Source organism: Micromesistius poutassou (assembly GCF_964030765.1).
Source record: "Micromesistius poutassou genome assembly, chromosome: 16".
Taxonomy (NCBI): Eukaryota; Metazoa; Chordata; class Actinopteri; order Gadiformes; family Gadidae; genus Micromesistius; species Micromesistius poutassou.
In genome coordinates, this window is record NC_140286.1 from 7,766,136 (window position 1) to 7,792,162 (window position 26,027).

Consider the following 26,027-nt stretch of genomic DNA (forward strand, 5'->3'; position numbering starts at 1 on the left):
GTGGGGGGATCGGTCTGAGACCTGAGAGTCTAGGTGATTCTAGGTGAAGTTACGGACTCTCCATCGCCCCCATAAATGACTAAATATATATATTTTTCATTTTTGGCCTCCAATGTTTACATTAACTAAAACCAAAAGGGGTGGATTTCATTTTGATATGGTGCAATTGGCTAGGATCAAATGTGAGGGGTTTGGTTAAATGATGGTAGGTGATTATTTCCTTGATGGGCCGAGAGCGATGATGAAATGGGAGAGGTCTAAATTGAACACTCTTTCATACAGAGGCAGACCCAGTCAGCTGACGGAACAGTGATGGCTTTTCTAACAGACTACATTCAAGTCAAAGCTCTTGAATCTCACTGCTCATACTCTTGAATCTTACAGCTCATACAGTACCTTTTTAAACCCCGCCCCCTTCTCTCTCTCTCTCTCTCTGGCTCCAGGTGGGCTACCTGGCGGGCAGTAATGGCCAGCCCCTGCTGCCCCAGTACCTCAGCCACCTGGACAGCACCCTCATCCCCGTCATCCACAGCGGTGCCTGCCAGCTCAGCGAGGGCCCCGTCGTCATGGAGCTCGTCTTCTACATCCTGGAGATCATCTCCTAGGCAACGGTCGTCCCGGGCCTCTTTGTTTGTTCCTGCTGTCTCTCGAGACGCCCTGGGACACCCTGCAAACGCGTGGGTCTCCCAACGCCTCCTTTAAACGCCTTGGTTTGCCCTCTTTGGGAAGAGCCACGGAGCTGGACTGCTACAGAGACTACAGGAGGTCGTCATGCCAACGCCATCGCTCTCCATGCATTCTGACTGTGTAGACCCTCAGACCAGACGGGCGGTCTTGCACGGGCTCGGCCTCATGTGGTTTTAGGAACCGTTTGAGCCTGGTTTGCGAGGAGGACCAGACCAATGGGAAGCGCTTGTTTCAGTTTGAACCTGCTTAAGTCGATTTGCCTTGTAGATGGTTCAGCTCAGCCACGGCGACCGCACAAGTCACGGGAGAGCTTCTCTGCCTGTCATCGGATATATTATGGTCATATATATATATATATATATATATATTTTTTTTTTAATTATTGTAGCAACACAGGGGCGACTACCATCTACCTGCGGTTGCGAACAGGATAAAACCCTACAAGTAGTCAGATACTTTGACTCAGGTTTGCACCCCCTCTTTCCCCCCCCCCCCATAACGTTTTAAGATCCACTGTGGGAGCACGTCTGTTAAGACCCCCTCCCTTGTAGCAAGAGCCGACCCCTCTGGACCACCAGAGGGGGAGGGGGGTTGCGGCGGCGTAGCCACTGTCCAGCCATCCGGTCATCGTCCATCCTTGAATATCAGGAGGGGGATGATGAACCACCGCTGCAAGAGCACACAGACAGGGACCAGAACAAGTGCCTGTGTGTGTGTGTCTGTGTGTGTGCGCAGGTGGCGTGTCTTCTCCTGCACTGCGGTGCACAGTGCCTGCAGCGAGCCACTCTATCAGAACCACGTGAACCTTCAGACTAACGCAAGCTTTACTCCTCAGTCACATTGCTTTATTTACCCCCGGACATCCACGATGCGGCCCGCGTTCTATGGATTTTGCGTGTACATATTCTGTAGCCTGGAGCGAACCTCCTCGGATGAACGAAAGCAGTTTGCATAGGGGGATGCTGTGTTGTTTTTTGCGGTCCAGGATACTGGAGGTACAGCGTGGGCAAGTAGGGTCATGTGCAGACTGTAAAAGGCATCTATAAGAGCGGTCTGCTCATGTCAACAACAAAAGGTCTCGATGCTTTATCAAGTTGACTGTGTAATGCTAAGCAGGACGGTGACGGAATGGTTTTGGACGCCAGTCACATGTTCACTTTCTGAGCCTGGGTTCTCCACATCCAGTGTGTGTTTCCATGGTGTGACGTCGTCCCATAAATGGAACTTCTCCCAGGAGGACCGAACTTGTGCAAGCTGGGAGTTGAGGGCGGGGCTTTAGGTGGGAGGGGCTGGGGGGCATAACTCCCTGCTAGCATCAACAGCAGGAGTGGAGTTGGAATGGACTCTCGCCTCCTCTTTTTGTTTGTCGAAATTTCAGGCAAACAGATGTTCTTTGTTTCAACACTTCCTAATCATACAAAGAAATTAACTCAAAAGCGTAAGGAATATTATAAATATATATAAATATATACGTGTGTATGTGTGTGTGTGTGTGTAAAATGCAAAAGCAGTGCACTGGATTCTAAGCCATTTTACAGGAGATACAAAGACTTAAGACTGAGGGAGCAGGGTAGCCTACGTGCCTTCAGCCTGTAGAATGGGTGGGGTTGGAGGGAGTGATGGGCGCCACTGCTTTGACGGGGGTTTAAAATGCTCCACCGATAACTTAACATCCCAGACGCTGAGTTTCTGGCGATGCATGTGGTTGAGTGATGCCACTATCTTGCCTGGTTGCTCAACATCATCTTGGCCCGCATATACAAATGTAGTCGGACTTTGACAACATTTGGCCATTTAAAACTTGGATTTTTCTATAGAGAAAGTAGCCAAACCCCCAAGCAACAGTAACCCTGTAGATCTGGAAATGCTTTAAGGCTTCAGTGTCTTACGTCTGCATGTGGGATGTCCAAACTCAACTACCCCAAAAACCCTTAATTCTACTCGGGCAAAGGTCTGGCCTACCTTCTCCTTCAATACCATGGACCTGATAGAAAACAAGAATGTATTTGTCCTTTTGCAGTCAAAATAATCTGTAAAACGTTTTGTTTTGTGGACAAACCTGGCTGAAGTCAATGTATCATTGTGTGTACTGCATCTCCCCTCATTTCTACCATCACACAAGGGAATCTACAGAGGACAAAAAGTAGCCCAACAGCAACCTATAGGAAAAGGTTATGTGAAGCATTTTACTTTATAGTAATCGTCATGTCTCTACGAAATAAAAGTCCACCAGCTATCCGCAGCATCCAAGACAATCACGTGAAGAACTGCAGAAGAGCCAACGCCTCGACGCGTGGACCCTGTAGCTCCACTCTAGTCTCTGTGACCTGGACCGTAGCAGAACTCGACTGAACACGGACGCCTACAAATGAGGTGGAAGGATTATTGAACAAGAGGTCAAAGGTCAAGAGCGATAGTTCAATGGTCATGTGTCCTCTTACCCCTCACCTGGCCTGGGCTGTAGTCGGGATCAGTCACTGCGTCTCCTCCACTGTGATGGGCTTACAACAGCCGGCCACTGGGAGTTTGACTTGGTTTGTTTTTCTACATTAGCAGAATTAGGAGCAGAAATAGTGTGGACTTACTCTATTTTTCAATCCTCTCCAACCCTGTTTTATTTTGGAAACTTTGTTACCTTATTTTAGCGTTTATCTGATTAGTGCAATATCCCAGCACCTTTTTTAAAAGGTGGTTTTATTTAGTCATGAGTAGCATTTTGTACAATCCAGTTGGAGATCGTATCAGAGTTGAGAAAGCTGCATGCATGCATTAACAAAAGAGCTGACCACGGTGAAGAGCTACTCAACCTTGCATCTTGGCAGTATTTTTACATTGTGGATCAAATGTAAACTCAAAAGACAACCAATCCCTCCAATTACTGGGTGTTGTTAAAATCGTCTTTATTTTATTTATCTTTGACATCAGTCAAAAGTAACTACGATAAGCCAAAAAACCCTAAACATCTTGATCTCATTACACTACAAACATCATCAATCGCAGTCTTTAGCAAAAGAAACATGTAGTATATGTATAATAAAGACTTATACAAAATTGAGATTATGGCGTTTTCATATTTTTTTTTCCCGCCCAACCCTCTTAACCAAAATAAGAGCCTTTCTTTTAATTGATTTAATTGTGCAAAAATAAAATCGCTTCAATTGTAAAGTTCAATTTCAACTGGTTTACAAAAACAATTTAGACTACATCCGATATCTTTCGTAAGAATGTTACTCCTCATCACCAAAGACTGCGCAAAGGAAGATAAAAGCAGGTATTTATACTCCAAAAAAACTTTAAATAAAGCATAACTTTGAGACGTCAACAAAAAGTAATTGGAAAACGTTGTGACCAAAGTGACACGGTTGGTGTGACAGCGCGGAGGTATAGTTGGTTGAAGTTAATCTGAATTGGCTCAAAGTCGGTCCATTATGGACCGGTGTTTAGGAATTTGTCAGAATGCCACCTTTTACAAAACCCTTTTAAGAATTTGCGAGCTTAGCTCCAAAATGAGCCATCTGCAAAGCAAAAGACGTTTGCGTTTTCCATCTAAGCTCGAATGCATTGCTGTGTAGGATATGAACAGCCTTTTTGAACGACCACAACATTTAAAACTCATCTAAGATCCGTGAACATTAGCGCCGCCTGGTGATTCGGATGTGCAGTTAAGTGCTACAAAATGTAAACTTATCAAAACGAGAGAACAGAACACCCACCAACCAGAGCGCCGCGCTAATCTGAACCAATACGTACCGGGTGGAGGTTCTCCACGGCGTGACCATGGCGACCCCGCCCGTGGACTGACACAACTTGGCTCAACAGTGAGAAGACATTAAAGGTGTCTGTGCCTCAAAAGCATTGTGCCATTTTAATTACTATGAACAAATCACATGACACCTTTTATAGTACCGCCAAATTATATTATCCTTCAAACATTGCCCAGTCTCTCTCAAGAACTCCCCTCTTCCATTGATAAATAGATTGATTATATATATATATATATATATATATATATATATATATATATGAGACAGGGAGGTCTCAAATACCCGGAACAAAGCTGAACTTTTCCATGTCAGGTCACGCACGTTGTTATGGTTACCAAAGTGGCACCCAAAGGCCCATTCGAATTCGCATTATTTATTTTTACAGCAACAGTGATTACTTTGGTATTAGTGCAGAAGTGCAATTCTAAGGGTCCAGAGACGATACACTCTTGAATACAAACTAGTTAATCTACAGGCAGCAGGTTCAGACTGAACTCCCCGTTAAGTCACTGTCCTCTTATCAACACAAACATCAAACCTCAGGGGCGGCACTGTGCTCGGTCACACCGGGGTTAATGCTGCTTCCTGATTGGCCCAAACAGGTGCCGGGTGACGTCATACAACCGTTCAGCGTGCGACGGGATTTTACTTCAGCAGCAGTAACCCCCACGGGTGAATGCTGTCTCTGGGGCTTGATCTTGGTGTTGGGGAGTGTGCCAACAGTGTGCGTGTATTTGTGTCTGTGAGAGGAGAGCGGGCTTCAAGTCACCTTGCTCATAAGCCTCTCTTAACCGTTCACCAGCTCGTTCACACACACGAGCTGAGCGAATCGTCACACTCCGGCCAACGGCGGGCATTGTAACAGCCGCGTGAGTGTGGCAAGCATCTATTGGCCGAACTGGAGACTTCTCCCTGATGTGCAAGCGTATGGCGGTAACGGAGCATTTATGGCTGAAATTGAAAAACTGGAAGTGTGCTAGTGCTGCAAATGCATATTCTATGGCATTGTGTGGAACTTAGACTAAGTAGGTGAGAACGTATAGCGAAGAGGAAAGGAAGCCAGGTGATTCTGGTGGGAGGACACACTATATCCGCCTACCGGTAGGTGTGTGGGTTTGGGTTTGGGTGCGTGTGTGTGTGTGTTTCTCTGCAGCAGACGAAAGTCAGTAAAAGTGTCTGAAGACATTGGAATTGTCCTACTCCTCTTCCCCCTTGGAATCCCTGGCTCTCTTCCCTCCTCTTCACGAGCCTCCACAAACCCCTCCGAGGAGGAGATTAGAGTCTGGAAGAGAAGTCAGAAGAATCTCATTAGATGGGAACACACAACAGATGTCCACGTACATTCACAGGGGAATAGGAAATGCTATTCAATCAGAGTGTTGCACAGCAAGTCATGTTTTGCTGACTTTTGACTTTGCCATTACCAAATATAAATGAGATATTAACCCCTACAAATATTGAATTGAGGCAGAATTGAGATCATGGGTGATGAGGCCTACATAGCAAGAAGTCCTACACAGTGCTGGAATAACAGAGGAGAACAGGAGGGGTTGGTTTTTTTTTAAGACACTATGTAAATAGGCCTTTGATCATGTGTTTCCCTCCAGATAGCAAAAGGAGGGCTGGAAATAGTGTTGTACCTTGGAGGGCGTCTTCAGTCTCGCGGCAACATCTAAAGAAGAACCTGTGGAACAAAAACAAAAAGCAACCACATCAATGGAGAGAAGCTCACTCAAAAGGCAAACTCTAATCCTTCTCTGAGAAACATCACAGAAAAGACGGACCGTTTGACGTCGACCCGGGAGCTGCGTTCCCCACCCCAATAATATAAATGATAACCATAACAAATATCGAATCCAGGCAGAATTTTCATCAGGGGTAAGCACGACAATATAGCAGCATTTGGTCAAAGTCAAGGTCAAAGTGAACGACCGTGCAACCAGTTACATAGAGGACCGAAATTGCGTTTCCCCATACTCCAAATGTGCTATTAACATATTTACCACACAACATATGACCATTAACATAATAACATAATAGTGCAAAAAGACAATCTTCTTTTTTGTTTACAATCTTTTACTTTGAAAAGCACATGAGAGGGTGTAGCACTCGAGCACGTAGCCTGGTTTAGCATGGTTTAGCCTGGTTTACCTGAGACTGGTCCAGCACCAGCCAGCGCTCGGTGGAGGTCTGCAGGTCCTGTCCGTTCAGCGGCTCCCTCAGCCGCACCTTCACCTCAATGCGACCGCCCGTGTGCTTGCGGCCGTCCATCACCTGTAACCATGGAGACAACCTCACGCTGGTGAGAGACGCACGCTACGAGATAGGGCCTTTGTGTGCTTACGGTGAACAGAGAACACATTGGAGGAAGATATAGGACATCTACTGTAACCAGGGTCCAACATACACCTTAAGAAGGTTGTCTGTTTATCTGCCTGAGTGGAAATCTACTGGACAAGCAATAGATTTAATATGTAACCCTGACCTTTTTCTTTCCTTGCAAATGGTAAAACGTATGAATATCTGATTCCTATAGCTACTCAGCCCAGTTGTTTTATAAAGCAATTTATTTTTGTAGATGTACTCAGATTGCTTGATTTTATTGTTTGCAGCTTCACTGGGCCGCTGCTTTGGAAGAGCCAATAAGCCTCCACCGTCTGACTGTGAGCAGGCAGGGTGGACGCAGCCTCACCTCAACAATCTCCCTGATCTCACTCTGGCTCTCCAGCTGCTCCAGCTTCACCACGGCCGACCCCACCGCCTTGTCGCTGCGCAGGAACCCCCTGGTGTCACATGATGGGGAAGGGATGACATCACCGTCTCACCACAACAACAACAAAAAGCTTCTCAACATCAGTGTCATGCTCACTTGTTTGTGTAATCGCTTCTTAATACAGAGTTTGTGCACATATCTGCATACGGTTTTGGTTTTGGTGGCCTCATTGGTTTTGGTGGATAAATACTCAATACAGAGATCTACAACAGGATATTGAAACTACTGGACTGTATGGCATTCTCTTCCACACTAATGTCTTTGTCAGGCTGGATGACCTAACCTAGGTCATGATGACCTGCACCTAGTAATGTATGTGTGTGTGTGTGTGTGTGTGTGTGTGTGTGTGTGTGTGTGTGTGTGTGTGTGTGTGTGTGTGTGTGTGTGTGTGTGTGTGTGTGTGTGTGTGTGTGTGTGTGTGTGTGTGTGTGTGTGTGACGGACCCTTTGTGCAGGACCTCCAGCTTGAGGCCCTTGGACTGCAGCACCCTCCTGAAGCTGCGGTGGTTGCGGTTGATGGACAGCGTGAAGCTCTGGTTGTATTCTGGGGAAGCAGATCAATGAAAGACACGTCAATAACCAGACCACGGTGCTGGTGAGTGACACACAGGAATAACATCATCGGAGTGGTGGCGTCTCACCTGGTGAGCTGGTATTTTTGATGACCGCCGTTTTGTGGGATTGAGGTTTCTCCTGGTTAAACAGGAAGCCGATGTGTTGGAACAAGGAATAGGTGCACAGGAATCTGGTGAAATGATTTCCCATTGGGGTGGGCTACTTACTGTGCTTGGATAAGGGAAGTCAAACTTGACATATGCATCCAGGTCATTGGCTTGGATACCTAGAGGAGAGGATTCATTTGTTTTGAATAATCCCCACAGTGAAACTATGTGAATGCATGCGAAAAAAGCACATTTAAAATAACGGCCTATAGAAAGGTTTGTATTATATCATATTTGTAAATACTCCCCCATTCCCATAATGACCACCAGTGCGGACACTTACCACTAGGAGCAGGTAGGTTCAACCCTTTGACCAACTCCACCACCATCTCAGTGCTGCTGAGCTCCGGGAAGATCCTGAGGGCAAGGAGAAGACAGTTTACCTCAGCTGAGGAATACAATCATGACAGAAGCCGTCAGAACCGGGCTTGGACCGGGCTTGGGGTCTGCAGTGTCCCCGACCCCAACCTGACGGTGCGATGGGTCCTCTCCTCAAAGTGGTGCTTGGGGGGCTCCAGACCCCGGGCCTGCGACAGCTTCACGATCTCAACGTTTTTCTTACAGCTCTCGGCCATCTTCTCGAACCTGGTAGGACACGGGGGGGCAGGGAGGGGCCGACAGGAACGAGCAGCAAGTCAAACGGATGGCGTTGAAGAGCTTCTATATGGGAATTTCCTTAAGGATGAGTCCAGTTAGGCTCTTTGTAAGAGCTAGGGGTCTAGTTGTAGGAGGACATGTGCTATTCTTCTCCGACCTCAGAGATACAACTCACTGTTTCACAAGCCAGCAAATAACTTTAAAGAAATGTAAATAATACTTTACTTTGTCGTCTCTGTGATGTTCCCCAGGTGTGTGAATTGTTTGGAGTAGGTCTGACATTTCTAGACGAAGGGGACAAAAGACACAAGATTAAATATCTGCAAGTCCTCAAAGAAACAATCTATTAGAAAAGAGAGAAGAAAGAAACGGTAGCAGTATGAATATACATAATTAAACATGATAATAACCAGCTTTAACATGCAGTTATGAAAATGACAACAGCCAATCAGCGCTCTACCTCGTGTTGCTCCTTGAGGATCTTGAGGAGCTGTGCATAGACCTCCTCTGCTTTCTCAGAGAGCTGCACATCACTGTGGTGCACTAGGATGAAGTCCTCATCCTCGTCACCAGGGGGTGACGGCACCTGGAACACACAGCACAAGCATTAGTATTGAGGTAATCTCCAATCCAGAAGTTTGACAATCCTATTGCCGAACATCCAAGGGGGGAGGACGCCACAGCAACTGGGCCGGAAACAAGGAAGTGCAGCGGAGAAACGTTTTTTTTTGTTTCGTTACCGATACATTCTTGTCCGAAAATAAATCAATTTGCAAATGCATGACTTTATAGAATTAAAAATTTACTTCTACAGTGGCCCGTCTATTTCACAGGTTTGATTTTAAACCTTTGTAGGCGTGGTGCTTTTATTTAATTAGAGGCGTGGAGCTTTTATATACCAGGGTAGGGTTAGTAGACTAAACTAGATAAGATAACACGAAGGGATCGCGCAACACAAAAGCACGCAAGTTGAATGCGAGTCGACAAAGATTCAAGCTGTTCTAATCTGTCACTTGGCGTCACCCAGTTAGTTAGACTGGCAATCGGCAACCAAGATGGCCACTCTGAACAAGACCCATAGAGGCAGTTGGAGACACCTTGCTGATGTCCACAGGGTTGCCGGCGCGTGCCGCCTCGATCAGGGGCTCAAGGGCCTTGGCAGACCGGAGGAAGCCCTTGGCCTGCTCCAAGTCCTTCTTCTGCTTGGCCTGCAGAGCCGCCTTCATGTACTGCTTCCTGCGGCCCACCAGGAAGTCCAGCTGCTGCGTGCCTGTACAGGGCACACACACACACACACACACACACTCTTTCAGGCTGTGTTTGAATTGGCTTTGCCAGTGGCCCCATCAATAACCATAACCATTTATGGCATTTAGCAGACACTATTATCAAAAGCGACTTACAACAGTTCACACACAAATGCACACACCGATGGCGGAGTCAACCATGCAAGGCGACAGCCAGCTCGTTGGTAGCAGTTAGGGTTAGGTGTCTTGCTCAGGGACACCTCGACACGGTAGGAGGAGATCGAACTTGCAACCTTCCGGTTACAAGTCACCCCGCTCTACCTCCTGAGCTAAGTAGACCCCATATACTGTATAACCAATTGAAAATAGTAGGGGTGTAACGATACACATATTCAAACCGAAATATTTCGGTACGGGTCTAACGGTTCGATGCACGTTTCATTTCGGTACGTACCAAAAAAAAAAATATATATATATATTTTGAATTAAGTTTTTATTGATTATCACACACTCTGTTAGTGTCTTGTCTTGTCCTGATGTTTTGTGTTGAGGACCACAATGGAAATAAGTCCTGGACTTTGTGTTTTTATCCTCAATTTTATTTGATGTCTTTTCATTTGGGCATTTGTAAGTCATTTGTTTGATACAATTTAATAAATCAAATCCAAAACAAATTGTTTAATAAAATAATAAAAACTGCTGTACCGAAAAACATACCGAACCGTGACTTAAAAACCGAGGTACGTACCGAACCGTGACTTTAGTGTATCGTTACACCCCTAGAAAATAAAATTAAAAAGTGAGGTGTACATGTTTGTGAGGGTCTGACCTGTGGGTGAAAGGCCCTCTTTGGCAGAATCACTGTCAGGGGAGGAAGCACTGGACCTCTTCCGCTGTGTCTGCACCATGGGAGGCACTGCCATGGTGGGCTTGGCGGGAGAGAGCTGGTCCTGCGGTCCAGAGGAAGAAGCTCGGGTGACGCAGGGAAGGGTGAAGCAACACCGCCGAAACGCTTCACGAGCGGCGTGGCGAAAACCAGACATGGTTGACCTACGAATGGTGACCTACCTCCTCTCCGTCCTCATCCACCTCTGCAGTGTCTGTAGTGGCAAGCTTATTGGCTGCCTCCAGCGCAGCGGCCAATCCCTGATCAGCTCCAGCCCCCTTCTGGCCAGGGATTGGAGGAAAGCCTTGAGGAAACAATCAGCGTTTTGGTTATCAGAGAGGTTCGTCTACGTTGTTTTACATAGTTCTTAAATCACCTTCCTAAATCAGCATTGTTGTTTTACCAACATAGAAAAATAAATTTGTTTAGGTATCCTAATGTTGGGAAATATAGAATGCATAGGCAGTATTAATACTCACAACTAACCAAACCAAACAAACCTACATAGCATGCCAGGTATATGCTAGATTTGTATAAAGTTTACACCAGTTCAAGTATTTGAAGCTACCGCGCAATACATACATTATCGGAAAAGCAAAAGATTCAACTATACCACTATTCCAAGCCATGACCGTATTCTTTTACTAACGCCTACCGTGTTCAAGATAGTATCCACAACTGTGTGAGCATCTGTTTGTGTATGGATGCGTACTTGTTTCTGTACACAGTCTACAACTCCTTTAAATATATGCAAAAGTGTCCCAGCATCCTGCACAACGCACACTGACTCTAGAGGTTGTCAGTGGCTACTACCATTGTTCATTTTCACAGCAGTTGGTAAAATTATGGAAAAACATTCTGTTTCAGAACAGCTATTGATAACATGTTATCGTATGTGTGTGGTTGTTTAACTGGGAGGACAGGAAGGGAAGACGTGGTTTCTCACCCGGTGGGGCGGGGAGCTCCTCAAAGTTCACCGGCTTCCCTGCTTTGTGGGCTCGAATGGCACTCTGGTATTGCTGTAGCAAGGCAGCAGGAAGAGGTTTTCAGTCAGGCACCACTGCCCTCCGGCGATTTGCAAGTGCTATTTTACATGGACATCCTCGTGAGCATTGACACGGGTTGGTAGAGGATCGGTGGTTGGAAGATAACTTGACAGTAACACATCCCGTCAGGGTAGTGAACAAAATGCTCTGGGGCAAAAACATTTTCAGGGAGGCGTCTGGTCATATGAAACTGATGGAGAAAAAAAAACGTGTGCAAAACATTGTCTTCAGTACACAGGCTGCTCACCTTGGCGATGCGGTCGTGCATGCGGGCCTTGCGGTCGTCCCCGCCGGCCTTGGCCTGGGCACTGGCCTCGGCGTACTTGGCCCTCCGCTGCTCCAGGGCCTCCAGCACGTCCCGGGGGGCCGCGGGGCCCGCCGCTGGGGCCGCAGCCACTAGGCAAAGAGGGGGGGCGGGGCTAATGAGTTAAGAGATCCAGCCAGAAGAACTTCATGTTTTCGCTCTACATGGCAGAGACAAACAGGTGATACATAATGACAAAGAGTGTGACAGAGACGGTGAGTGACATCTAGGTTTGATACCTGACGAGCTTGAAACTTAGAAACAAGCTCAGCTGTTTTGAGCACGGCTGAGAGAACTTATTGTGCTCAGTATAACAAGTTTGACAAACTTGCATGTAATGCGGGAATATATCTTGGTGACTCCCTCGACCTCAAGTGATTTGTTGAGTGGGTTGTTATTTTCGTTGTGGACTTGCATTAGGAATACCCCCACACACACACACACACACACACACACACACACACACACACACACACACACACACACACACACACACACACACACACACACACACACACACACACACAGTTATCACCTGGTTCAGAGGGTTGTGGTACAGAAGACTTCTTAGCTGGAGCTGAGCTTCCTCCTTCATCTGCAAGGCACGGGAATCAAACATCACTACAAATGATACGTACTCTTCTTTGACTTCTATTCATTACTGTATAGTAATACATAATAGCCATGTTTGAACAACAACGACACAGGCTGTTTCACTGGGCCATGAGGCTAAATCTGACGATGGCATGCGTATTTCGTAAAACGTCCAATCAGACGCGGCCGTATTTGCTATGGCCAAATCCCCCCCCCCCAAACAAAACAATTCTCACCCAGTTGTGGGGGAGGCGGTAAGCCGTTGAGGTCCACGGCCGCTCCGTGCTCCAGCGCCTCAATCGCTGCATCAAACTTCTGCACACGCACACGCACACGCACACACACACACACACACACACACACACACACACACACACACACACACAATGACGGCCTTTGTCGTCTTCCAAGATGTCTGGTCTAACTGTGGGACACCGGGCAGTGGACAGGCGGCAGGGGAAGCGAAGGGCCTCCAGAAGTTAATTGGGTTTAATAAACTACATGTGGGGAATTCGTTCTCTCCTGCTCCTGAACCAAGGGGGAATATGCATGGGCTTTTTGGAAGGACTCATAGGCATAGCAGTACAATGTGGGGTCAGGATTTAAGAGCGACACATTGTTTCAAACAGAGATATTGTAGTTTATTCTATAAAGCTACAACAACAGTATGCTTATTGTCATGTTTGGATGTGTTGTTTGTGTTAAGTCCTCATTAGAAAATACTTAAAGTAATGACATCACACCTGAAGCCTTTCATGTAATACATGTGCTTGTATAGCTCTTAAGACTCTTATTCACCCAAAATAGACAGGACGCAAATCACACTACTGATCGATACTGTTTGAAGCCAGAATCGCACCACTTGCTGCCTGAAGAATTATGCAAAACAAGGCCCTTTTGAACAAACACTGCACAGTGCTGTGGCTAGCATTGCTGCTCAACCTGTTGCTTGATCAGACCATGAGCAGTTTTGAGTTCCATCCCTTCACTAACACAAGCCTGTGTATGTGTTGATACCGCACACACAACCCTATGCAAAACAAAGGCTGGATTGGTATTTGATATAGGTAGGATACCACACTGGTAGGAAAAGCCTGCATGGAGCATTCCCACCACTCATCAAAGCCAAAGTACTCAAACTTAAACTTGTAACAGACTTTGTATTATAGAGTTACTGAACAAGGTGGGTGTTATTTTACACAGTCCTTCTAGAAAGTCATAACATCTCAAACACTGATTCAAACTTATTACATGCAGTTCAAAAACTAGCTAACAATTAAACAATAAAATGTACAGGGTCAACCGGACCAACTGTTGTTATAAACGCAAATATGCAGTTATATTTCTAACATTCCCCTACAATGCAAACTGGCAATAAGGAGAAGCCAATCTCATACAAGAGCCTAATCTGTGGATTGACCCATTGTCTTTGAATGTACCTTGCTGGTTCTCACATAGAGCTTGGCCTGGTCCACAGCTCCCTGCTTCTTGGCCTGCAACGCGGCCATCCTGTATTCCCTCTGTCTCTCTAGCAGCATTGTCCTTGTTGCCTCATCCACTAAGGCATCACCACACACACACACACACACACACACACACACACACACACACACACACACACACACACACACACACACACACACACACACACACACACACACACACACACACACACACACACACGTTATCATAACATGGTCATTGGTTTTAACAAGTACTGCAAAGACAAAAATGTTGGTACATGTTATTGAACATTGTTCAATACATCTGATAGCCTTAGTGAGATAACATTCAGTTATCTAAAAATTAAAACGATCCACATCCATCTATGGTCGGATCAATGGTGTTCTACTTACCCATGGGTGTCTTTGCCTCTGCGACAGGGGAAGACAGGCTGCTCAGGGTGGACGAAGAGCACTCCTCTTCCTTGATGGGCTCTGCGGCCTCCGGCTCTCCCTGCTGGTCTGGTGGAGCGTGCTGGGGCGCCACGGGGCGCGTTGGAGCAGGCACTTGAGACTGGGGGGCCCCGGTGGAAACCGGAGGAGGGATGTCTGCCTCGTTCACGCTGTGGCCTCTGTTCACGGCCATCAACATGGTCTCCAGGGCCTAGAGAATATTTGACCAGATTTGTTCAGCTTGTTGAGATACGTTCAAAACAAATCTATAAGTGGCCGTTCTTCGAAGTCCAGAACGGACATCAAAGATTGTCTGTTTGGGTCGCTTTCGCAACATCTATGAAGATACAGTAAGCTGTTGTGAACCTGGTAGTTGAACCCTGCCCACCTTCAAGCCTCGGTCGTATCTCCTGACTTTGGAGGACTCGCCGGCTGCCTTGGCGTTCTCCAGGGCCGTCTTATACATGGCTCTCCTCTCCTCCAGGGTGTGCTGCAGACTGCCTGGGGCTGAAGAGGGCTTCCACTCCTGATGTACGGGGAAAAGTACAACAAATATAACCATCATTGGTGGTTGGAGGCAGCTTGTTGAACAAACACAGGACAAAATCACAACAGAGTGAGTGAGAGAGAGAATTTGGATGAACCATTTCATAAGTCATAGTCAATTGTTGCTAAATAAGTTGTTGGGTCCTCGCTTTGGCGATGCAAAGAAGGTAGTGTTACCGTAAAAGTAAAATAATCTAGTTGCTCGCTTCTGTTCCGACTGAACTGGTTTAGGAAGTTAAGCTGGTACGAGAAGAATGTTTCTTGAAGATCTCTTGGAATACCATACAGAATTACTCTGCAGGTCTCGTTTTAGTGTGTGAGAAGTACAACTCCTTCAAGAGCAGCAACCCACCTGCGCTGTCGGGGACCCTGGTGTGTTTGCTGGAGAAGACTCTGTGGTGGCAGAGGAAGTGGAGTCCGCCTTCATTGCCTCCTGCGTTTCCTCCTCACCCACCACTTCCTGTAACTCGGCCTGGTTTTAAGCGACAGTGAGAATAATGGCACGATCCAGAAGAAACACAAAAAGCAGGTTGTGATTTATTGTTTACTATGCATGAGCTAAAGACGCTGTGATTGAGCGACAACGACATGTGGAGGAGAACCAACCAGAAGATCCTCGTCCTCTTCCAGGTCGTCATCGTCGTCATCTTCGTCCAAGTCTTTCATACAGTCATCGGCCATTCTTGCGATGTCTTCCATTGGCAAAGGGGCTGTGAAAACAAATGGTATCTCTTAAATATCTTAAACGTTTAAGATGACTGTTGACATGAATGACTTACAATCCTATTCTAACAATTGTTTTAAGCAGCCTGTTATGGAATGCCATTCGAGTCAATATTAAATAAATAAATAAATATGGCTATGACATAATTAAAAGAGGCATTAAATATATCAAGAAATATAAATATATAAATTAAATCAATATATTTAAATAAATAAATGTCTTAAAACGTATATTTTTCAAAAGTACTACTGTTATTTTTTCAAGGAATTTTAGTTCATCATGCCACATATATTTATTTAATGCCACATTTATTTCATAATGCCACATATCCATGTTATATTCAAATGAGTGGGGAGTGGTTATCTCAGACCAGAGCAACAGAATTGGATCACTGAATATACAGCAGCATTGGATAGCAGCACCATCTCACTATACACAACATGTATTACTGAAAGTACAGTTTTTGAGCAAAATGGACAGATTGTGGTACTAACCTTTCCCCTTCGGCTTTGCCCTCCCACCAGCAGGGGGTTTCTCCCCAGTGATTGCAGCGAGCTCTGCCTCTAGAGACGGGTCGTCCAGGTTATCGTCTATTCCCATAAGCATCTCCTCTGGACTCATGTCAACAAACAGACCCATCTGGAACGATGACGTAATGATCACGGTTTATACATTGCTTCATACATAGCTTTATACATAGCTACTTGGCCAACTAGAAGTACCGATAAATAGAAATGTTGATTTCAGAATAAGTAATTCGCTCGTCTCTTTTACCTTTTTGGCTGCAGCAGCGCCGTGACCCTTGGGCATCGGCGCCTTCTTCTTCCCGAACATATTTTGGCTTGTCAACAACCCCAACTTGACATGGAGCTGTGGAACATAAACCTAGAACACACACACACACACACACACACACACACACACACACACACACACACACACACACACACACACACACACACACACACACACACACAACGGACCATCTGAGTGCAATCCAATGTAAACAAGCCTGTGGTTCATAGCGTCATGTGAGGGCTCGTCAGGTGCCTCACCCTAGCAGCGAGCAGTGCTTTGGCTTCCTCTATCATTCACAGCTAGCGTTCACCAGCGTTGAAGTTAGCCTTGCTGGCTGTCATAGCGGCTAGCTATGCTAAAGTTCATAAACATGCACTCCCATGGAAGGTGACGGTCGTTACAGGCATATGACAATCGGCTCGATTCGGTTTTTGTTATGGTTGGGAGATGTATTTTCTCCTACTCGTCGAAACGCTCGTTACTCTACCTGTTCATTCGCCACTTATCCCGTCAGTCCCGGAGATGCGGTCAGTTTTGTTTTCCCCTAACATCACTTTCTCAGTGCGCATGCGCTGGAAGTGGGAGCATTTTGGGACGTACGAACGGTGGTGGGCTGGGCTGGTGCCTGAAATTGGAATAAGCTAACCACTAAACTGTAAAACAACATCATTTATTTTTACAAAAAATATTTTCGTTTACTTAGTACATACATATATGATAAACAATTCAATACAATATTGATCTTAATGCACTTTTAGGTTTTAGGCTTTGCATGCTTTCCAAGTGTAGTACAAAAGCAGTGGAATTATACGCTATATTCTTTTCATAACGCTAAATTGTGTCACGGGTTAAAACTTCTTTATTTTCCCACATAATAATAATACAGCATATATAAAGCATATTGGCATGAAGAAATGTTACAGATCTCAGTTGTTGTTGCTGAGCAACTTGGAATAGTACGTCCCAGTAGATCTATATTCAAACAGCTCCAACACATACTCTTTCACATTCACCAGCACCGACGTCATCTTCAGCGTGAACATCAGGAAGACAATGTTGAAGAGGGCCATTTCAAATGTAGGACCCCGATGAAGAGTCCACTAGTGGCTTCACCAGTCCCTTCCAGCTGATGTGGGCGTCTTCATCCTAATTCAAGTCTAACGTCAAACACAAACAGTCTAACAAGATGCCAAACTAATGTTTAATATCAGCCTGCCCAAGAAGGTACAACGCTTCAATGGAGGTGCAGGAGTTAACATAAGAAAGTAAAGAAGTTCCAAAATATAATAAACAACAACCGCAACAATAATGATCATAATTATCACCATAACATGATAATGGTCAATAATGTTGATGACAAAAACAGGGTTAGAAAAAACATGGGCATTACATTTTTTTTTAAATCAATTTAACCTTACTGTTCTGCAGCATGATAGAAGAAATATATACATTGATGCCTTTATGTACAGAATAGCATAAATTAGTTGGCTTACTGTTTTTTTTGTGGCCTCTTGCTTTGTAGTCCTAACAGTCAACATGGCCGTGTTTCTCCTGCAGGTAGAACTGGACCCAGTTGTGGTGTCCCCTGATCCCCTGCCCAAATGTCTCCCCGAAAAACACTACTTGAATCCACATGAATACTCTCTGGATGAGGAATGAAGCCTTTCGTTAAGCATTAATCATGGGTCTTGTAAAGTAATGACAGTGATCTCCTCCATTGACCTCGGCAAAGGTAAGCCTCAAAGCAGCTGGTTTTCTATTTATTATTTTGTTGTAAAAATAAATAAAAAAGTGACACAAAGAAGTATTGGTAAGTCTATTACGTAATAATGGTTCACATACTATTTAATATTTAATTTAATTTGATTCAATTGTGAATAATAATAAAATAGTGAGGCCCTTTAGCAACCCCTGGAGTGGCAGACCTTCCACTGCGGTAGCGGTGGTACAAACAGAACCAGATGTCGTGGAGCTGACTCTTGAACCTCAATGGGGTCTGATGAAGGCCCTCTCTGACCAGGATGCTGTGTCAATGAAGAAGAAAAAAAAAGTTATCCATCTGCTCACCTTAAAGTTGACCAGAATAATTAGACCTTTGTTTGTGCTGTTGTGGAGAATACGTTAAGATTTAGGTTTAGGTTTACTAACGCCTTATTTTTATAGCTTTTTTTTTTTTTTACATTTGGTTCGAGCTTTTATTTTGACATTTGGACAGTATCCGACGGCGGAAGGAAGTGAATTTGAGCATGCGTAGGTTTTCGCACGTTGTGGCAATGGTTTCCAAATGTGTTCTACACGTTGTATAGTTATTTAAAAAGAATACCTATATCGTAATTTTCCAAAGATTTTATACGAAAAACTGCCAGATTGTATTACGTCCATACATAAGGTTAAATAGATCGAGGGCAAGACGTTTAAAACTATTTGAGATCTCTTGCTCTAGAAGCATGGCCAATGTAGTGCAGATTATCGCTGGGAGCTATGAACAGATCATATTTGGTTACAAGGTTACCTGTGAATCGGAATCTGTAAGTGCAATAAGGATTGGAAACTCCTCGTTTTCTGTTTTGTTGAATACCTTCACATCCGACGTTACAGCCGATAGACCTTCTATGATACTGAAATTAAGGTCTGCCCTAAACTGATTTTAACTTGGCACGACTTGCTTATATTAGTTATGTACGATTTAACGTAACAGTCCAATTGATAACCTTAGTTGACTTTATAATGACTAACAAGGTGTAATTGTTACACTCTGTAGGAATGGAAAGCCACTGCAGACTTCACGCACCATGCCCATACTGCCTCCATATCAGCTGTCGCAACAAGTGAAAGATTTGTTGTCACAGGGAGCAAAGATGAGACCATACAGTTATACGATTTGAAGAAAGGAGTTGAGCATGGAGCGTTGCTTCATCACGATGGTAAGACATCAGTTGAACGTAAATGTAAATTAGTTGAACTTGATAATTTGTCAATATTGATTTACTTTTACTTGAGAAGCTGAGAATATTTCATTGTCATAACATGAGAATGCATAACACTAAGAAATGAGTAATAAAGGACACCTTACTGCATACAAACATTTTATGATAGTGTGTGACTATACTGTCGGTCAGAAATACCTGAGCATAAGCATATGCCTGGGTGTGTTTTTTTCAACAACAAGCTATAGCCAGGGTCTCTTTGCATGATGTGCAACGGTTGTGTTCTTCTCGCCCAGGAACCATCACATGTCTGGAGTTCTACGGCTCGTCTCACCTGCTGAGCGGAGGAGAGGACGGCCTCATATGCGTGTGGAGCACCAAGAAGTGGGAGTGCCTGAAATCCATCCCTGCTCACCGGTACGTCAAGAACGAGGACTTGTCAAGATCATAGAATAGACTTAACACTCGCCTCAAAGGACCAGTTTGCTGATTTAATACAGTGGGCACATCAGTGGGGTCAGGTTTTTTTTTGTGTTTCTTCAAATTGATTCAACTGTTAAAAGTCAAAACCGAGCAAAGTGATGCTGTCATTGGTGGCATCCATTGTAAAGAAAATCTCATTACACAGATTGTATTGTAAAGTTAAACTAGATTATATAAATACTCTTCCCAACTGCCCCAACGATAATCTCAATGTGTTAAATCAATACATTTTCAAAAATACTTTTAATAAAACATTTTAAATCAATTCTACCAGAGGCAAGGTGACATCCCTATCCGTCCACCCCTCTGGTAAACTGGCGCTGTCAGTTGGCACAGACAAGACCCTCAGGTAAAGTCCATTGAATGTTAACAGAAGGATGGTCCTGAAATCAAATAATAAAAATGGATCAAATCAATGAATTCTTATCCACTCTTTTATCTTGGTTAGGACGTGGAATTTGATTGATGGAAGAGCGGCCTTTATCAAAAACATCAAGATGAGTATGTTGCATCATATTCTTTCTAGTGATTTCCCACGTTGGATTGACATGCATGTTTTCTTTCTTAAACTGTTGTGTCTTTGCTGTGATGTCACCAAGTCTTGAGTGGCTGACCATAAAATTGCCACAAATAAAAATGATAACTAAATACAACTGTTACTTATGCTTGCTACATCCCAAACCTAAAGTACTATTTAACTTGCTAATTTGTCATATTACTGGAACATACTCTTCAGCTATGTCTTTAAAGCAACACGGCACAATGTTTCCTCTCTTTTCTCTTTTGTCAGATGCACAAATTGTCCGATGGTCCCCAGAAGGGGATAAGTATGTGGTGGTGATCGATGATAAAGTGGACATTTATGACTTGGCGACAGCTTCTCTGACTGGAACCATGACAAACCCCAAGAGGATCTCATCCATTAAGTTCATAACTGTACGTTTTCACTGTTATTTGGAATTTTAAAAATCAACATAATTTATATGTATAAAGTATCTCATGTGATAGGATGGAATCCACTCTGTCTAATGTTATAATGTTTTCAATTTACATGGCTGTGTTGTCTGTGAAGCCACTGTTGGACTGATGACTCGCCTTATATTGCATTTTAAACACACACAAGCGCCCACATTATTACCGTCATTCATTAAAATGTTTCTTGTATTCATTTAGCAGACCCCTTTGTCCATAACAAAGGATTCATTGAAAAAACAAATATTTTAATGTGTAATTTATTTGTGACGGTATTTTGTTACCATTACCCTGTAGAACTCCATCCTGGCTATTGCAGGAGACGATGAGAAGGTGAGGCTGTGTGATGTGGGAACGGAGCAGTGGCTCTGTGAATTCACCGCCCATGAAACCAGGTACATCCCTGCTCAAATTGTCCATCTCCAACCCTCCCATCAACTGCTGAAGTCACATTGCATTTTATACCCTGTTGTGCTGTCTGGGCTCATTTTATGCATGTCTATATAGAATCCATCCCTATGTATAGGAATGTTGCATGCATTGTCTATTAGTAAATAAACAAAACTGTAAATTTGTGTTTTTCAGAGTAAAGGCTGTTGACTGCTTCAGCGCAGAGAAGTACGTTGTCCTGGTCACGGCATCAAATGATGGATTCATCAAAATGTGGAAACTCATAATTAGCGAGGTGATTATTAATTGGTTATACAAGATATTTTGTGTAGAAAAATACATTGGTGACATAAATTTGTGACATATTGATTTGGAACTAATCTAGATAGTATAAGGCAAAATTGCATTTCTAATATTATGGTTCTTGTTCAGGATCTTGACATATGGGTTTTAAAAGCCTAGCAACATGGCAGAATATGTTGATAACTTGGTGGAAAATATCTGTGTCGTGAAGGAGCTGAAGCCGCCTACTCTGCTGGGAGAGGTGAACTCCACTGCCCGTCTCACATGCATGGCCGTGTGGACGCCTGAGTTGATACTGGAAGCCAAGGAAGATGCAGAACCGGGGCTTTCAACAGCCGAAGGTACTTGAGAGACACTGATCACTGACCTTATTTTTTTAATCTTACAAAATGGATGTATTGATGTGATTGTGATTGGCTTTCTTTTCTCCATTTTAAAGTGGCCGAGCTCGCCCAAGAGATTACAAGGAGTAAGAGAGTTCGGATTGCAACTGACGCGGTTATTATTGAAGACGAGAGTCAACCCAAGAAGAAGGCGAAAAAAGGCACTGGAAGGAAACAAAAAAAACAATAAAATGTGCAATTTGAAACTGTTTTTCTCGTGTTTAAACAAAATTGTGTTCACCACTAGGTGGCGCTGGAGTACTCTTATGTTCCACAGTGTAGATTCACTTTATTGTAGTATATATATATTTGTTAGTCACAATTACCCTTGATTTATATTAAAATGTATCTTTAAAGTCAAATTTGCATGTTAAATTATTTTTGCGGTGCAAACCTTTTACTAAGCTTTACCAGAGAATGTCTAATGTTTACTTTCTTGGCATAACCCGGAAGTAAACATTTTTATACAACCCTATGGCTACAATCAGAGCGGCTACAATACATTCCATAATGGCAATAGACTGGATTGGTTTTGGGTACGCAGCCTTGGTGGTTTCAGGGGGAATCGTGGGCTTTATTAAAGCAGGTAACTTGGGTCTAAAGGTCTGCCGAGATTTGTAAAGTTCTATGCAAGCTTGTTGCACCTCTATTGATACGTTGGGTATTTTGCAACACAGGTAGTGTCGCCTCTCTTGTCGCCGGGCTAGTCTTTGGAGTCTTGGCAGGATTCGGTGCTTATCTGACCTCTAAGAATTCCCAAAATGTATGGGTTTCACTTGGTGAGTAAACATACTTGGATTGATTCAAAGTGTAAACGTCACATCTTGCCGCCGTTGTTTACCAACATGGTAATGACGTTTTCTTTCAACTGTAAACCTAGGAATATCAGGAGCATTGTCTGTTGTGATGGGAATGAGGTTTCTCAACTCCTGGAAATTCATGCCTGCTGGGATGATGGCGTTGACGAGGTACATAGTGTGACGATGTCAGTCTATGTGACTGCAATGCAATAGGCCTATCCATCCCAACGGACACAAAATAACTTGACAGCTGTGCATTTTGTTCTAATGTCTTTTCAGTCTATTGATGATGGGCAAGATTATGGTTGGAATGACCACAAGGCCACACCAAACCTGAAAATCTTGGTTTGTCATTGAAAGTAAGATGTATATCATATGGGGGAAAATAAATGCAAGACCATCAGCTATTTTCTTATGACAACACAATTGATTGCTTATGAGTCATAAGCTTAGTTCACTTTCCAGATGGAGAATATATTTTGGTAAGGATAAAAAGTAATTGAAACGTTTTATTTTGTATGAGAATGCTTTTTTACAGACTAATAATAAGGATACATTTTTTACACATCGTGTACAGTGGTTAATTTAACCGATTTGTGTGATACATGTACTCCATGTATTCTATACCCGTTTTACCAATACCTATCTGTTTGAATATAAAGGTTTACTATGCTGCAAAACAAATCTATATTTGGCTCTCAAAATTGTATTCCAATAATGTATCTACCTTTCTTCAACAAAAATAAATTCTTAAAATGAATCCAGAATTTTCTGGGCATTTATACATCGTAGTGCATATGGAAAGAGTGTGAATAGGCCACTGTTCTTCAGTAGAGGACCTCTCCCCTCAAGCTCTGAGTCTAGCATCCTAGCGCTACTTGCTAGTGGTTAAAATTGCCACCATACTTGGCAGACCAGTCTACACGCCCGTACACTGTTGCGATGCAGGGCTTCCTGGACAGAGAGACAGCCCTCTCCGCTCCCTTGCTGTGGGCTCCGGGAGGTTTGGCTTTCACAGTTCTCCTCCATCCGTCGCCGTCTGAGAAGATAACGCCAGGAGGCAGATGATGGTCATGGTCTGATGGGAAGATATGGAGCTTAAGGTCATCTACCAATGTATTGTAAGGAAACAATTCATATTGGATGTGGTGAAGCTGTATATTTTGTCATTATAAATAAATACCTAAGTATTATTATATTTGTGTAGGACTACAGTTTATACCATGACATGACATGACTCCATACACATTAGGATGCAGATTTTTACCACATTTGCAGGAAGTTTTTAGGTTTGGTGTTCAAATCAAGATGAGACCCATGAGAGATGCCCTCTTTACCTGAGTTTTGTGTGGGAATGCAAAAACTGTAATCGTTCTTTAAAAAGGATTACGATCACAGATTTAAAAGTCACAGTCACAGCAAAGTGATTGAACGTGCATCACTGATCTTAGGTCTGCATACCCGAGGATCCCTAATGAGGGAAAGTGATCTGGGGCCTGGTCTTGGCCTGGCTCTTTAGTGGACATCCGATCACCTCGGTCCTCCCGTGCTTAATACTTGCCTGATCTCATCAATTAAACATGAAGAGACAATATGTTCTTTTTGTGTCCCTGCTAAGTTAACATGAATAATACACTTATTCCTCTGTAGAGTACAATGTAATTTGCCTCGGCTTATTTCAAAAACACGCCGTTCCCTTCTCACGGTACGGGCTGGTCTTTCGTTATCCTCATGTGTGTGATGTAATTAGTGGCGCAGTTTGCAAACACCATGGTGTTGGATGGCCGGTATTCATGCCATTTTTTTTTTTTGTGACTTTTGTCTTGGAGGAACTGCGAGAGAGAACTCTCACTCTTCGCTGCACTTTGTAGTCGGTGAACCAGAAAGTCTGTGTACAAGCTTTGTGAACCCACTTAGATGAAGAGCTATCAGGACTGATCAATCCTTGTTTGGAATGTAAAGATGGCTGTTTAACATATATAACCATTCAACGACCAACCTATTGTATAGTATATGAACAAAACATTTGTATTAATTTGTCCAGGAATTAAAATATTTATGATTGTCAACTCTCGAATCACGAATGTGCATCAAGTGAGCAGGTATGACAATATGACACTGAACATCATGTTGTCGAGTGAATCTGATTCTCCCATAAAACACTACTTACCTTTGAAAGAGGTGTGTCCTGACTCCTGGCACGCAGTGATGCCCAGTCTTCTGTCCCAGATGTTTCCTTCAGCGGTTTGATGTATGGTAAAAGGATTTACTCCTTCACACACACACACACACACACACACACACACACACACACACACACACACACACACACACACACACACACACACACACACACACACACACACACACACACACACACACACACACACACACACATTAAAAGGTCCACCACCCCAAGAAGATGCTCTCTGTCTGTCTGGGTTTTTTGTTGAAGAATCTGCTGTGCTGTACCTCATTGGTTTGCTACCTGCCCTCTTTGTTGTGTCCTCCCGTTCTTCCCAGGGAAGGATTTTAGATAAGCTGGGGGCACCCTGTACATTTCACACGTGGTGGCCAGTTGGCCACTCAAGAAACACAATAATACACCCCATTAGATTTAATGATGTGGGCTTTTAGGATGGCTTCTTTGCAATAAACATTCAGTCCTTTCATCTCCTACCACTCAAATGCTTTCCACCTGTTGCATTTAAGATTGCATTTCCAACTCGGTGCTGCTCACCAGTCATCTTCCCAGTGATGCTAACATGATTTACAGTCCTACGGGTTAACCATTCCGCCTATAATTAGCCTCTACGGAGGAAGCTGGTGCCTCCTGGAATAACCTCCCACTGAACCCCAGGAAAACTCTTCTGCATTATTTGAAGGGGCCAAGCTACCTCCCATGCTCCTGTAGCCTTCATACTCCCATAGCCTACTTGGTTATTCAAAGTCAGACTCCTAGTAGATTTATTGAAGTGAGTCCTGGGGTGGGGTCCAGGTGAGGGGGGCCTCACCAGGAACGTATCGGGAATGGCGAAGGTAGTGCTGCTTGGCCGAGGAGGTGGTGAAGTCCGTTCTGTTTGGCCTGCTGCTTTTTGGTGGTTGGGTTACATAGTTGTTTTCACTCTGATGCTTAGTCTCTGCTGATCTGTTCAAAATTATAAACAGATTTTAAAATATTTGTTAT

General features: G+C 44.0%; 4 protein-coding genes across 8 annotated transcripts in view; 3 read left to right on the forward strand and 1 right to left on the reverse strand.

Annotated features, from left to right (window-relative positions):
• The window catches only part of zfyve9a (zinc finger, FYVE domain containing 9a), a 30,814-nt gene extending 27,072 nt beyond the window's left edge, over positions 1-3,742 (forward strand). For all 3 annotated transcript variants that reach the window (XM_084481139.1, XM_084481138.1, XM_084481137.1), the window contains one exon: positions 444-3,742. In XM_084481139.1, coding sequence (XP_084337265.1) covers positions 444-605 — 162 coding nt within the window. In that variant the 3' untranslated portion in view covers positions 606-3,742. The remainder of the gene's footprint in view (positions 1-443) is intronic.
• cc2d1b (coiled-coil and C2 domain containing 1B) lies at positions 3,563-17,138 on the reverse strand. Of its 2 annotated transcripts, none has more exons than XM_084481141.1 (26): positions 17,070-17,138; positions 16,559-16,669; positions 16,279-16,423; positions 15,667-15,770; positions 15,413-15,532; positions 14,903-15,040; positions 14,476-14,725; positions 14,059-14,177; positions 12,856-12,934; positions 12,561-12,620; positions 11,969-12,117; positions 11,622-11,694; positions 10,858-10,979; positions 10,619-10,739; positions 9,640-9,812; positions 9,003-9,128; positions 8,768-8,826; positions 8,414-8,530; positions 8,229-8,302; positions 8,006-8,064; positions 7,865-7,916; positions 7,668-7,767; positions 7,144-7,234; positions 6,603-6,725; positions 6,092-6,135; positions 3,563-5,733 (listed from the first exon to the last, which is right to left on the reverse strand). In XM_084481141.1, the coding sequence occupies exons 2-25, from the start codon at positions 16,616-16,618 to the stop codon at positions 6,124-6,126; spliced, it is 2,526 nt and encodes an 841-aa protein (XP_084337267.1). In that variant the 5' UTR covers positions 16,619-16,669; positions 17,070-17,138; the 3' UTR covers positions 3,563-5,733; positions 6,092-6,123. The 2 variants fall into 2 exon arrangements, with proteins under 2 accessions (XP_084337267.1, XP_084337266.1); XM_084481140.1 differs by lacking the exon at positions 17,070-17,138 and adding an exon at positions 16,840-17,061.
• Positions 17,139-18,842: 1,704 nt separating this feature from the next.
• Positions 18,843-22,395, forward strand: pak1ip1 (PAK1 interacting protein 1). The gene is made up of 10 exons (XM_084481364.1): positions 18,843-19,110; positions 19,344-19,506; positions 19,806-19,926; positions 20,267-20,341; positions 20,441-20,493; positions 20,783-20,928; positions 21,262-21,359; positions 21,550-21,649; positions 21,869-21,998; positions 22,097-22,395. Exons 1-10 carry the CDS (start codon positions 19,030-19,032, stop codon positions 22,228-22,230), a joined length of 1,101 nt encoding a protein of 366 aa, XP_084337490.1. The 5' UTR covers positions 18,843-19,029; the 3' UTR covers positions 22,231-22,395.
• A 117-nt stretch (positions 22,396-22,512) lies between these two features.
• LOC311360932 (transmembrane protein 14C-like) lies at positions 22,513-24,036 on the forward strand. 2 transcript variants are annotated; one of them, XM_084481052.1, is made up of 5 exons: positions 22,513-22,626; positions 22,718-22,819; positions 22,921-23,008; positions 23,120-23,199; positions 23,754-24,036. In XM_084481052.1, the coding sequence occupies exons 1-4, from the start codon at positions 22,515-22,517 to the stop codon at positions 23,175-23,177; spliced, it is 360 nt and encodes a 119-aa protein (XP_084337178.1). In that variant the 5' UTR covers positions 22,513-22,514; the 3' UTR covers positions 23,178-23,199; positions 23,754-24,036. The 2 variants fall into 2 exon arrangements, with proteins under 2 accessions (XP_084337178.1, XP_084337177.1); XM_084481051.1 differs by having other exon boundaries at positions 23,789-24,036.
• The last annotated feature ends 1,991 nt before the right edge of the window (positions 24,037-26,027 follow it).